Genomic DNA, 15128 nt, shown 5'->3' with positions numbered 1-15128 from the left:
AACTTAACATTCAGACCCCTCAATGATAAATAACAAGTAATGTTCACCAATATAAAAGATAAATATATTTAATTATATATGTGTTCCAAAAACAAAACACTTCAAGAATATTTCATTTACTTAGAGAAAAGTACACAATCAATATCAAATTCTTTCAACTTTAACATTTTTATATGTCAAATTCTGGGCTATTGTTAACACAATCTGTTTGTTTATGATTGAATCCAATAACTACAAACATTACCTATTTTTTTGGGATCTCTGGATCCCATCATTCCTATGACTCTACCAGCCACTTCTAAATTTTCTTCCATGTAACTCATCTGCTTTTCTAAAGTTCTTCCATTTCATCACATCCTTCATATCCTGCCCATCTATTCTTCCTCCTTGTGATTTCATCCTTTCTCTCCTCTACTTCTAACTGCCTATCAACTGCCAGTGCCTCTCATTAGTTCTTCCTACTCCCTTATTTCCAATTTCCTTTTCTTCATCCAAGCTAGGGCCTCTGCCAATTTCCTGCGTCTGGGCTGTTTCTCCAGCTCCTTTCAATCTACCAGTGTCTTTAATGTTAACTACACACCCCTGGATGACTGGTGAAGCTTAAGGACTGAGCTGAGGTGGGCGGAGTCATGGATTACTGATATTTAAGTTTGTGGGTACGGGTCCCCCAAAAGTTGCAGAGCCTGTTTTATTAAGATAAGAAACAGAGTAGAATGCAGACTGACTACTGCTAAGCTCCACTGAGGAAAAGTTAAGTAATTAGAAAGACTGCACTAAAGAAAATCAGGACAGTTGCCCTTCCTGGAGCAAGAGATATTGGGCTTGAGCCTGAATAAAACCAGTACAGCAAAGAGAGTGCAGGAAACTCATCAGTTTCACCAGAATCCAATAACTATGGGTTAGCTGAGGAAAATTTCAGAAGAGGTTTATTTTCCAAGCTAACACACATAAGACATTCTTTAGGGCTTCTTAGAGGTGTTTTACAGTGTACTAGCATATTCTAACTGACTCTAGTCACTTATTGAGGACCTAACAGTTACCACATATTGTGCTATTAACTACTCTTAGCCTAGCCTATCACTGTATTTTACACACGATTTTATATATAAATTACTTCTAGAGAAAAATCACTGATCTAGTTAATGTCTCATAACATTAAATGCTATAAATATCCACACTTTAACTAATTTTCTGGGCTCTTATATTTAGAAATGTTTTGTACGCTTATTAATAGAGTGAAAGAACAAAGAAAACACAATGTTCTTCGATGGTAAAAATAAACTGATTTCTAAAGATCAGATTTAAATGATAGGATCTAATAGAGAAAAAGAAACCAAAACAATTTTTTAAATGTCCATAGAGGAAAAGAAGAAATGAAACTAAAATGAGGCAACCCTAAAATCATAAGAAAGAAAATGAGAAACAAGGAATATCAGTTTTACCTTTACAGCTAAAAAAATGAAAGGACACCTAAAAAAATGGACACCTTTGATTTTTTCTTTTCCTTGTAGTTCTTGGCTTCTTCTGCTGCGACACCTGCTGCTTCATTGAGGTACTTGTTACCAACTTTGCTTTCAAACCACTTTAGGTCCACAAAAACTTCACTGAAGTGCTCTCGATCAAACTGTACAGAAATATTTACATTTATTTTAAAATAACTTAAGTATGTTTAGAAGAATACAGACCAAACTTTTAACAGTGACTACTTCTAGGGCACAGGAAATCAGAGGATATTACTTTTTTACATGGGGACTTCATCTATTACTCTGAAAACTAAAAATGAAAAGCAAATAGAAATAAAAATAACTTAGGTGAAATTACTTATACAGAATGACCAACTTGAGTAGAATCACAAAAACTTTTTCTTCTGGTATTATGTAATTGGTTACTGACCATTTATAGCTACCTGGGACAGGAAAACAAAAACTTCTAGTTACTTACATCTGATAGTTTCACAAGGTATTTCTCAAATCGAGGTAAGTTGAGATGTCCACTTTCATTAATATAACCTAAAAGGAACAAAATCTAAACTTGTACTAAAAGCTGACATTATTTTTTCTAAACAATTCTACAAAATTTTTACAAAACATTGAGTTTTGACATTCTACTAATCAAGAAAAAACAGTGTTGGACTATGTAAGTGGCCCTAGTTTCTATGAACTTGATGTTACTATAATACACAGTATGTAAGAACTGAAGGAAAATATAAAAAATTCCAGGTTTACATAGTAATAATCTTCCCAAATTTCCAAACAACACTGGGAGACAGTTAATTAAATTAAATATGTTCTAGAATCTATCTAGGTCATTCATTTGATATGTTAACTTAAGAAAGAAAAGACTAATGTCCTGCTACTCTGTTGATTGACTGATTGATTAGCTGATTGATTTGCTGTGCAGCGTGACTTGCCGGATCTTAGTTCCCTGACCAGGGATTGAACCCGCGCCTTCTGCAGTAAAAATGCGGAATCCTAACCACTGGACGGCCAGGGAATTCCCTGTCGTCTGTTTTATTCAGCATCACCACTATCTGTCAGTTTCCCATTTTAACTTGAAAATCTCTCCCTCATATTAAATACTCTGATGATTATCCATTCAGAAAACTAAATTTCTATGCTTAAATATGAAACGAGCTAAGTGAAACGAGCAACCTCTGCTGGCTTTCTTAAGCCATTTAAGGTGGAGATTAGTTAGGTATCAATAAATGAGACTGCTTAACTGGCGTCATCTTCTTTGCTTGTGAACCATTGAAAACTACAACTTTAGAGAGCTTGGCACCTTAGACTAAAAGAAACTCCAAATTCTTTTCCTACTTTAGTTGTACATGCCATAATCTAATAAACTGAGTGACATTTTTAGGGTTAGTTGAGTGCTAACTTAAAGTAGCTTCAAACAAATACTAAACTTTTCTTACCCCCAAGTTCTGGCAGGATGGTAATATATGTTCCATAAAGAAGAGGCAGTGCATCATGATTAATATGTAAATGAGGTAGATGAGGGATAAAATCATTGCCAACAAGAAATCCCATCAAAATCCAATCATCTATTATCCTTTCAATATCATATTTAAATGTGATCTTGTCCTATGCAATATGAAGAGAAGAGTCAAATCCTATGGAAATTTCTGCATATTCATCTTTGGCCCATGGTTATATTAATACTTACTTTTAATGCTGAAAACTCATAGTCAATATACTCTCTCATTAAAGACAAGTGTAGAAGGTGAAATGTGGTTTCTTCTGGTGCGCATACCCTGTAATTAGTCAGATGATCAACACAGAGCTTATTATATTTTTAAGGTTCAAGTTTAAAAACGTAGCTTAAAATAAAACATCATTAGAAAATAGTTAATTCTTGTCATTAAGGCATGTAATTTATAGGCAAGCTGCAGGGTAATGTTAAGATAAAAATATAACTACAATTACAACAGAGATAAAGTTCATAATAATAGGTTTACAATATGCTTTCTGTGGAAGGACTCTCAGAATTGAGAAAGTCTAAATAATATGTAATAGATGTAATAAACCAGTGGGATCTGGTCCATCTAAGGCTGGCCACCAGCAGAAAGCATATAGATAAGTGAGTACGTATACTTTTATATCTACTGCAGTACAGTCCAAGGCTTCAATGTTGAGGCACCATCACTTCCTCCTCTTACCTTTTCCGGGCTTGGTATAGGGGTCTATATTCCTGGCTGTGGCCTATACTCCAGGATTAATTACAAGTAAGAATATAAGCTGTTAACAGCATATTAAAAGCATTTATACACCATGAACAAATGGGATTTTCTTCAGGAATGCAAAGATAGTCCAACATAAGAAAATAAATCAATGTAATACACCATATTAATAAACAAAGGGAGAAAAACCCCCGCATAATCATTTAACAGAAAAAGCATACGTCAAAATTCAACACTCTTTCATGATAAAAACATTCAGCAAAGTGGGAAGAGAAGGGAATTTCCTTATATCATAATCAATGGTGAAAGACTGAAAGCTTTCCTCCCAAGGAAAGGAATTCTTGTTCCTAAGATCAGTAACAAGACAAGGATGCTCATTTTCACTATAGTTATTCAACATTATGCTGGAAGTCTAGCCAGGGCAAGTAGGCAAGAAAAGAAATAAAAGGTATCCAAACTGCAAAAGAAGAACTAAAACTCTATTTACAGATGGTGTAATTCTATATGTAGAAATCCCATAGAATCTACAAAAAAAAAAAAAATACTACCGCTAAAAAATGAATTCAGCATAGGTGCAGGGTATAAGGTCAACACAAAAATCAGTTGTGTTTCTACATACCAGCAATAAACAATCCAAAAAGGAAATTAAGAAACAATTCCACTTACAATACCATCCAAAAGAATAAAACACTCGGAAATAAACTTGACCAAGGAAGCAAAAGAAAAAGCCAGAGGCAAAAAAACTGAAATCAAAGATACAGAGAACAGACTGATGATTCACAAAGGTAGGGGATGGGGGTGGGTGAAATGGGTGAAGGCGGTGAAAAGGTATAAATTTCCAGTTATAAGATAAATAAGCTCTGAGGATGTAATGCACAGCAGGTAACTATATTTAAAAACATTATTTTCAATTAAAGGAAAAAAAAGAAGAAAGGAGGCAAAAGACTTGTACACTAAAACTACAAAACTGAAAGAAATTAAAGAAGACATAAATGAATGGAATGACATTTTATGTTAATAGACTGGAAGACTTGATATCAAGATGTGAATGCTACCCAAAGGGATCTATAGATTCAATGCTGTCCCGATCAAAATCCCAACTTTTTTACAAAAAAATCCAGAAAACCTATCTTAAAAATTATTAACCTCAGGAGACCCCAAACAGCCAAAATAATCGTGAAAAAGAAGAATATAGTTGGAGGTCTCACCCTTCCTGATTTCAAAACTTACTACAAAGCTACAGTTATCAAAATACTTGTGGTACTGGCATAAAGACTGACATATAGACCAACGGAATAGAATACAGATCCCAGAAATAAACCCTTGCATATATGGTCACGTGATTTTTGACCAGGGAGCCAAGATCATTCAATGGGGAAAAGACAGTTTTTCAACAAATGTTGTTCAGAAAACTGGACATCCACATGCAAAAGAATGAAGACAGACCATTACCTTACACCACATATAAAAATTAACTCGACATAGATCAAAGACCTAAATGTTAAGAGTTAATACTTATAAAACCCTTAGAATAAAATGGGAAAAGGCTTTATGACTTAGCATTCAGCAATGATTTCTTGCATATTACACTATAAAGTACAGGCAACAAAAGAAAAAAATAGATTGGAATTCATCAAAATTAAAAATTTTGTACATCAAATGACGCTATCAACAGAGTGAAAAGGCAACCCAGGGACTGGGAGAAAATATTTACAGGTCATATACCTGTTAAGGGATTACTATTCCTAATTTAATTTCTGTTCCACCTTCTGATATATAGGCAGTATGATTTACCTTTGTGTCTTTTTGCCACCAAACCGAACCTCCTCTCTTAAAAGAGAGAAATGTGCTTCATGACTTGTTAATCCAAGCATAATCTGTTGAAAAATGATGAAGAAATGTTTCTATTCTCTCATTTTTTATAGCATCGGGTTCACAAAAGCAATCAAAAAACGTTTCTATATAGAGAACATGCTTATTTAAGGAAAATAATTCATTAGCAAATTAAATGTATAAATATCAAAATATGATACATCTACAGGTTATAAATTGGGTAAATTCTGTGTACTTTTCTAAGAAAAAAATGTTCACTTTAGACTCACATAACCTTTATAACCACCCCACTGTACCCCCATAAAAAAATCCCAATAATGTTCTCTTGGTTTTTACACCTTTCCACTTGCCACGGAGGAATGGGTAAGGAATTAGGGCAACAGCATTTCCATGACAGAAGAATACAGGACTCTTCTGGAGGCCAAGATACCTTTAGTGTGTGGAAACTCAGAAAAAACTGGAAAAGGATATTTTCAGTTAATATTCTCACATAGTATTCTAATCCCCAAAGGAAGTCAAATAGTCTAGTGAGCCATATCAACCAATTGCAATGTATATTGTTTATTTTCATTTAATCCTGATTCAAAGAAAATAAAACATTTATGAAGCAATCAGGGAAATGAGAATACTAAATGGTTATTTATATATTAAACAGTGATTTGTTAATTTTTGTTTTATGTGGGATATCATTGGGGTTATCATTTTTAATATTCTCCATCATGAAATATTTATAGATTAGATAATACATGTCATATACTTCAAGAATACAGGGGATGGGCTTCCCTCATGGCACAGTGGTTAAGAATCTGCCTGCCAATGCAGGGGACACGGGTTCGAGCCCTGGTCCGGGAAGATCCCACATGCCCTGGAGCAACTAAGCCCGTGCGCCACAACTACTGAGCCTGTGTTCTACAGCCCGCGAGCCACAATTACTGAGCCCACGTGCTACAATTACTGAAGCCCACGTGCCTAGAGCCCATGCTCTGCAACAAGAGAAGCCACCGCAATGAGAAGCCCGCACACTGCAACGAAGAGTAGCCCCCGCTCGCCGCAACTAGAGAAAGCCCACGCGCAGCAACGAAGACCAACGCAGCCAAAAAATAAATAAATACATAAATTTATTAAAAAAAAAAGAAAAAAGTCTTAAAAAAAAAAAGAATCCAGGGGAGGAGAAGGAAGGAGACAGATGATTAGGGAAAGGAGCTGAAGGTTACTGAAGACAGATGAAGGACACAAGGAGGTTCATTATGCTCTCTCCTTTACATCTGTTTATATTTGCAAATTTCTGTAATAGAAAGTTAAAACAAAAAGAGTCTAGCAAACTTGGGTTATGGAGTCATCAGATCAGGTGGTATTAAAAATCGTGTATTAAGAATGAGGGTAAAAAGGGCCCTCTATCCTGACCTCAGCAGAGTATTCATAGCACTAGGGTCAGTCAGGTGTGAACACTAACTATAGAGACCTGTTGATCATAAACTATGGCAAAAGAACTCCTTTTCCAAATGTTTTAGAACTTTGGTAATAGCAGAAGTAGCAATCATTATTATATCTCTGATATTTGTTCCCATAGCCAGAAATCTTCTTAAATGTTTTTTTTAATTTTTAATTTTTTTTTTTTTGGCTGCGTTTGGTCTTCATTGCTGTGCGTGGGCTTTCTCTAATTGTCGTGAGTGGGGGCTACTCTTCGTTGCGGTGTGCGGGCTTCTCATTGTGGTGACTTCTCGTTGTGGAGCACAGGCTCTAGGCGTGCGGGCTTCAGTAGCTGTGACACACAAGCTCTAGAGCTCAGGCTCAGTAGTTGTGGCTCGTGGGCTCTAGAGCACAGGCTCAGTAGTTGTGGCGCACGGGCTTAGTTGCTCCGCGGCATGTGGGATCTTCCCGGACCAGGGCTCGAACCCGTGTCTCCTGCATTGGCAGGCGGATTCTTAACCACTGCGCCACCAGAGAAGCCCAGAAATCTTCTTTCATTAAGACCAAGTTTCCTAGATATTTTAACTACAATGGCATAAGATTAGAATACAATAAACATTATACCTACCAAGTCAGCATCTAAGCCATAAAGACAGTGTCTGGTGTTTGGATCATGATCTGGCTTTGCCTTCTCGGATCTGATAAATTCCATGATTTTATGTTCTCCTTCTCCAGGAGTCTAAATATAATGTTTAAAAAAAATGTGGTAATATGCTATATTTCTCAAGATTAAATTTAAAAAACTCTTTAAATAAAATAAGATAATAACCTCATGGCCTGAGAAATAGATGGTAACTCCTTGCCACGACTTGTCTGTAGAAATTTTCATATTTACAAAATACTTCAGATGTTCGTGTAACCTGGCCATGAATTCAGTCCCTAAAAATAAAAGGTTTTTAAAAATTTAATCTGAGAGAGATATAAAAACAGTGAGTTCCCAGTGACAACATGAAATTGGATCTGGGTATCCAGGGAATAGCTAGGTATAAGATCTCCCAAGGAGGTCAAAAGCTCTCTTGCTTATCTTGAAAAGCGAGTAATGTTGTATCTTTCCCAACCAAATATCACAACTATTTCCAACTTTACCAGGCACCCCAAAATGAAGTTAATGTCAGATGGGGAAATTCAAAGAAGGTTACTGCTGCCTCAGGACTATGCTTCAAATATTTTCACACAAGGGCAGGGTTTCAACACTCCAACAAACTTCAATCTTCTATTTCTCTGCTGGATTCTAAAGTTTTTGTTTTTTTTTAAGGCATGTAGCTTCAAGAAGATTGCCAATAACAACAACTATTATCATTACTATTTTTAACCTGAAAAATTACTATTAATATGGAAACTGAGTCTACAATGATTATGTTTCAGGAAAAGCCCAGATAGTCAATAGTCAAAGGCAATAAGTCTTAAACTGTGTAACAATAAAACTGGTTATTAAATTGCGCAATGTGTCATTAGGGGACTTAATGAAAGAGAAAACTACCATAGTAAAAATTAATGAGATAGTACGATTATAAGATTTTTTTTCAATGTAAAGAATTATAATGATGTTAGACAAAACTCTAGGAAGGGCAGACTGTGCTGTTGCATATAAGATTAAACTTATAATACTGATAAATTAATTCTTCCTTAAAGTCACAGAAATCTTAACAGCCTCTGAGAAGAAGAGTAAGCACTCTAGATGAGGAAAGTGGGTTTCTTCTCCTGAATACAAGCTAGCTCTATGAACTTGGGTGAACCGCAACCTCATTGAGTCAGCTTTCATACAAATAAATGGCAGGAGTAGGACTGATCTTGTAAGTTCCTTCTAGGTCAGGAATTTTGTGCATCTGGGAGAGTCCTGTCCATAGGTGCCCTTATCAGCATTGGTAAATCCCTACAGTGGGTCTCCATAGGGGTATTTATGACCAAGGTGACCAAACCATCTCATGAAGAGACATAACTGGGAAAATACAGCAAATAGAATCCTAAGGACAAAATAAATAGAGGTTAGAAAAGAGAAATAAATTTACATTTACATTTTAAATCTGCCAGAATTTTTCTCTCAGTGAATTTACCTGGTGTAATGCAGTTGGAATCAAATCTGGCCTCTGTAGGAAGAGTTTCTCCTTTTTCTATTGCCTTTTTAATTTTGTCTTCTGCCTCCTTTGCTGACCTTAAATGTTAAGGGGGAAAAGAAGTGCTCAACTTTCTGGAAAAAATAGAGATCTCTACATAAAGTAAACGGTTATTTAGAAGTTTTTGTAACTAAAATACTAATTCATCAATTTTAAGTTCAAAACATATAAGTTTTGAAATGTCTATAATCAATAAAGATGAGCCTCAGAATTGTTTCTTTTCATTTAAAGAACTGAGTTTTTCAGCTAGGGACTATAGAAGTATATATATTATATTATTATATTACATTATAACAGTATAAAACTGACAAAGAATGTTACAAATACTTATTATAAAGTAATTCTTTTCTAATCACAAATATACAGCATATTAGTTCTAGAAATAATTTCAAAAGTATAGCATAAACATTCATTATACACACTACATTTAATAATATCAAATAAGTACATCATTAAAATGATCTCTAAGAATATTATATAAAAATAATTATAAAATTGTAATGTATATCTTTGGGTTTCCTTATGAAAACATCTAAAGCGAAAGCCTAATAACATTAATGACATCAGTAGCCAAAATGATCTCATTTTTGAGGCAACAGGATTTACTAAGAAGAACATGATTTTTAGAGTCCGATAGACACAGGTTTGAATACTGGCATCCCAATTCCAATCTGGCTTCTCCAGTTACCCATGTGTGGCACACAAATATGCCACATGGCATACAAGTTAGGAAGTCCTGCTTTATGTACATTTTCTACAGCCTTGTTATTAGCTCTATCTACTGTGCCCTGTGGAATTCTATTTCTGCGATAAACAAACTCTTCTTCGTATTTAACCTCTCTCTCTTACCAACCTCTTCAATATAACAAAGACTCTGAAGATATCAACTCATTTGTAATCACTCCAATGGAAGCCATTCTTTCCTCTTTTCTCCGCTTCCTTCTTTGACTGAAGAAATGATTATTCAATGTTACTATGTGACAAGTTCTTGGGATACAACAAAAAAGAAATGATTCCTCTTCTCGGAATTTACACTCTAGTGGGGAGATAGAAATTAAACAGCCATAATGTCTAATGTAGCTGCAATATAGAGAATGTTTGGGACAGGGGCAAGGCAAAACTATTAAAGTAATCTAGGTAGAAGATTATGGTGGCCTAGGCTGACAGTAGCAGTAAAGATGAAAAGAAGTAAGTAGATATGACTTAGATGTGAGGAATAAGGAAGAGAGAGAAGTCCAATTACTCTTGGACTTTGGAGTTGAGCAGTTATTTACATGATGTTATTCACAGAAACACAGAAGGAAGGCAGGTTTGAGGCAAAGATGAGTTCAGTTCTGAATATATTAAGCCTGAAATGTATCTATGGTATCCAGAGGAGGCATTTAGCAGGCATTTGGATGTATACAAGCTCTGGAAAGAGATATCCACCAGAAAGATAAGTTTGGGAGTCATCAGTACAGATTCAGTACTTAAAGTCATCGGATAAGATATCTTAGGACCCAGGACGGAATCTTAAGAAACATCAATATTTGAGACAAAGCAGAGGAAGAGAATATAACAAGGAGATTAAGAAGGTACAGTCAGAAAGAATTCCCTGGAGTACAGTGGTTAGAGCTTGGCACTTCCACTGCCGGGGCCCAGGTTCCATCCCCGGTCATAGAGTATAGTTACCTGAAGGTCATGGGAAGGAAGTTCAAGAAAGAAATAATGGTCAACACTGCTAAATACCAGAGATAAATGAAGTAATATAAAGACAGAATTATTCTCTAGATTTAGCCCCTTTAAGGAGTCTATTAATAATCTTGTAAGGAAGTTTCAGTGGCACGGTGGGGATGAAAGACAGATGGCAGCAGATTTAAAAGATGGCAGAGATGCGAAGTGATGAGGATTAAAGATTATGAGCGAAGAAAACAGTCGTCATGGAGAATGAGGAAAAGCTGACTGGGGGATTTGGAGGAAACATGGCACACTCGATGCCGCCACAGTACTGAGCGAATGCTTGTGGTGGTTAGGGTCAGCTGGCCCTCGACGCCCATTCCTCTCTCCTAGTCTGTCTTCTGATACTGGAGAGGTTGGAAGAAAGCTATAAAAAAATTAAACTCTCAGGCTTCCCTGCAGCTAGGCTTCTGGATATGACTTAGCTTCTTAATCTCTGGATCAGAGCTAAAGGAATAAATTCCTAGAACTACCTGTTCTGGTCAGGGCCTCTGAACTCCTCACCTTCCTGAATGTTGCAGTAGTGATGCCATCAGTGGGTGAGTTCTATGGTGTTGTTCTGGAAGTCATTCTTAAAGGCTAACCTAAATGCACAACCTTTTGGCTTTTACAATGATTTTTATAAGCACCCAATTCTCTGTATTATATTTCTTTCTGCTCAGAATAGTTAAATTTCTATTACCTGCAACTGATTGATACAGTGGGCTTATATAACCCTTTCTCAACACTAGATTATCTAGCCCAGCAGCACCCCATAACTAGTTTAACAAATACCAGGGGAATCTGGTAAACATAGTTTCCAGGGCCTAGTTTTTAGAGGTTCAGATTAAGTAAGTCTTGGGTGGTACTTGAGAATCTAAATTTTAGTAAGAGATGGCCCTTGTCTTCAAGGATTTCACAGTTCCAATATCTTCAGTATCTTTTCTCTTTTGATATTTAAATTAGTAGAGTTTACCATCCTCTACCCATTCTCACTGCTAGCCTTCTCCAAGGTACTCTCCCACCTTCCTTGATGATTTCCACATCTGATTCATAGGTGCCCTTTCTACTTCTTTACCTGCCATTGTGATGAAAGGAAAGGATCTATTAGGCTAATGACCTATCAAACTCACTAGACTCAGGGTTTCTTTCCTTCAGTTCCAACAACCCTCTTAACTTTACTCCTGTTACTCATAACAAGGACACTGCATGTTTTCACTGTTATTCAGAAATATTCCACAGGTCCAGGATTTTGACTTTAAAATCCTCTCTGTATACAACTCCTTTTCAACCTTTTGCTTCTACTACCCAAGTCATACACTGGGCTGATAATATCTCGAGTGTCCTAACTCAGTTCTCTTCTCATACTCTATCCATCCCCTTCTAATCTAACTTGCCTTTCTACCCAGTGGGGACCCATGTTCAAGCAGGGTCAGCATCTAGCCCAATTAAATGTCAGTGATAGTCTCATTAGAACAATCTCTCAGTTCACTCTGCAGTTCCACAGCTCAGGACGAAATACTCTAGGAACTTTCTCTACTACTACCATTTCCAAATTACCAAGTTTTAGGAAGTCTGAAAAATTTGTGGCAGAGAACAACAGAGTAACTTTATACAACATATACGTTGAGAAATGACACCTCATTTGAATTCCTAATTCATTTACTTGATTGATAAAACATGACATTGTAAGTCTGAGATACTCCCACTTCTGGGGGGAAATTTAAGCAGAAAAGAAACGTGAATGGGAGATGCACTGTGTTAGTCAATTACCTTTGAAGTAATATATTTTATTAATCTAAATAGTATTCGAAAATAAACCATAAATGTTTTACCTAAAACGCCTCCCACGCTGCTGGTTCATCTTTGCTCGAGGAGCCACACCGTCAACGGCCATGAAGAACACTTTCCTAGGTTTAATAATGCGAAATAACACCTCCAAGTAGTGAAAAATATCAGTAAAGATTTTATCATCTGAAATTCTGAAGTGAACATCATCATCATTAGGATGGGAACATTGATGTATAATACCATTCATATCCAGGTATAAGTTATCAAATTCAGGAATCTAAAAAACAAAGAAAAATGATCAAGATCATTATTATAATCAACACAGATACCTAGACATCTGATCAAAAGCAGGATACAGGGGCTTATTCTTATTATATAAAAACTGAGTAAACAATCACAGTTGAATAAAGAAAGTAAACAGGAGGAATAAGTAAGACAGAGACATATTATGTGGTTACATTATGCACCAAAAGCTTGATCACATTTACTGTCAGGAAATTATCTACTTATTTAAAATAAGATAACCTGAGAAAACACCAAATAAAGCTCTTGGTTGATTTGGTACTCAAAATATTAGTTTCCTTTCTTCCTACAATTTGACATTAACTCCTCAAAGCCTCAATTTCCTCTATAAATGAGTAACATAATGCCCATTTATATCAAAAGGCTATTTGTACATGGTCATTAAAAGGTTTTACAAGTGATTTAAAGCCTTATTGTATATCTGGTTTCACTGAAACAGAATCCTTAATTTGGTTATATTAACTTAAAAAGCTTAGATTATGTCAAGAAATTTAGGAAACTTTGAAAACTGATTTGTTTTTTATAGGTGGATTAAATAGTTTCTAGACTTTGGCTAACAGGCATGTACTTTTATAGAAAGGCCTTCATGGTTCTGACTCTGATTGACGTTTCCTCTATTTAAATGTCTGTGAACAAGTAATGGGAACACTACTGAAACAAATATAAACTAACAAGGAACTAAAATGGGCACAACTTAATATCTAGTGTAATTAAGGGATCTGAGAGTAGTCTGCCTTACATACTAATTGAAGAAAAGTATTTTGAATTTTCAAACATAAAAACATAATGGGCATTTCTGTATAAACTTAATGAAAACTATCTCTGAAACAATTATTCAAATTTTACCATATGTATAGGTAACAATACATTTTCCTGTTATTGAGAAAATAACATGCCTTTGAGTTTTAGGAGTAAAAAGTTTTGGTCTTTGAATCAATGAACACCATTAAAATACATTTATAAAACACCTATTTACATAGGATTGGACTAAGTAAAAAAAATTTAAATGCCCTTAGTGAGTATTAGACTCGAATGAAATGACAACTGTGATCATGAGGTTTTAAATGTACATTCAAGATTTACTGTTTGTTTCAAGAAATCTAAAAACCTCAATCAAAATCTCAATGTGATTTTTTTTTTGAGGGGGTGGGGGTACTTTACAAAATGATTACAAAGTTTCCTTAGGAGAATAAACATGTAAGAGAGCATATTAAAGGGAGCGTAATGAAGGAAAACCTGCCCTATATGATATTTTTAATTATAAAATAGACAGTTTAATTGAACCAAATAGTTTAGAAGTAGTCCAAATGTACACAGAAATTTAGTATATAAGAGACATTTCAAATCAGTGAAAGAAAGGGATGGGGCACCTAGGTAACTATTTGGAAACAAAACTGTATTTCACCTTATAACAAAATAAATTCCAGAAGGATTAGAAATTTTAATGTGAGATATGTAAGTAAAACAATTATATACAAATATTTTGGCAATTTTCTGTGGGAAAGTTAGAAATCATAAATCAAACAAATGATGGAGTTGGCTACCTAAAAATGTATTTTTAAAATCTTGTAGGGAAAAAATAGTGCCATAAACAAGCCCAACTGAAAATGATAAAATGCAGGAAAATACTTGCAAATTAGGACCAAGTCAACATTCCTAATGTACAGAACAACCCTCAAATATCAAGTAAGAAAAAGAGCATATGTTAAAAGTAAGTATGGAAAATGCAAAGCAATTCAAAAGAAGAAACACAAAAGTCTAAATGATATGAAAAAAATGTTCAACATTCCCAAATTTCTAATTAAAATGATACATCATTTTCCCCATCATGTTAGCAAAGATTAGAAAGATGGATGTTACCCATTATTGGTAAGGATTTGGAGAAATGCATATTTCATGTTATTAAAAGCAAGAGCTGGCATTTATTAGCTTATTAGGTGCCAAACATTGGGCTAAACACTTACATTCATTCTCTCACTTAATTATGGTAACAATCTTAAAAGAGAGATATTTCGATTCCCCATTTTATATTAGAGGAAAATCACAGGGCTAAAAGGGAGAGAGGTGGCATAGACATATACCCAATAGTCTGGGATGGGAATATAAACTGGTGTAACTAATATGAAAATATATATCAAAATTTGAGGTGTGCACATCTTTTGTGTGTGTGTGTGTGTGTATGTGCACATCTGTGACCCAGGACTTCTACTATTGGAAATTTATCCTGAGAAATAATCAGAAAT

General features: G+C 35.2%; 1 protein-coding gene across 2 annotated transcripts in view; it reads right to left on the bottom strand.

The window, feature by feature from the left end:
• Positions 1-15128, bottom strand: part of XRN1 (5'-3' exoribonuclease 1) — a 100795-nt gene that overhangs the window by 80220 nt on the left and 5447 nt on the right. For both annotated transcript variants that reach the window (XM_030873309.3, XM_030873310.3), the window contains exons 2-10: positions 12627-12859; positions 9037-9134; positions 7752-7861; positions 7551-7661; positions 5474-5556; positions 3166-3253; positions 2915-3083; positions 1942-2009; positions 1487-1624 (exon numbers count right to left, since the gene is read on the bottom strand). In XM_030873309.3, the coding sequence (XP_030729169.1) occupies positions 1487-1624; positions 1942-2009; positions 2915-3083; positions 3166-3253; positions 5474-5556; positions 7551-7661; positions 7752-7861; positions 9037-9134; positions 12627-12859 (1098 nt within the window). The remainder of the gene's footprint in view (positions 1-1486; positions 1625-1941; positions 2010-2914; positions 3084-3165; positions 3254-5473; positions 5557-7550; positions 7662-7751; positions 7862-9036; positions 9135-12626; positions 12860-15128) is intronic.

The sequence above is a fragment of the Globicephala melas genome, chromosome 4 (assembly GCF_963455315.2).
Source record: "Globicephala melas chromosome 4, mGloMel1.2, whole genome shotgun sequence".
Taxonomy (NCBI): Eukaryota; Metazoa; Chordata; class Mammalia; order Artiodactyla; family Delphinidae; genus Globicephala; species Globicephala melas.
This window is presented reverse-complemented; position numbering and strand designations above follow the sequence as displayed.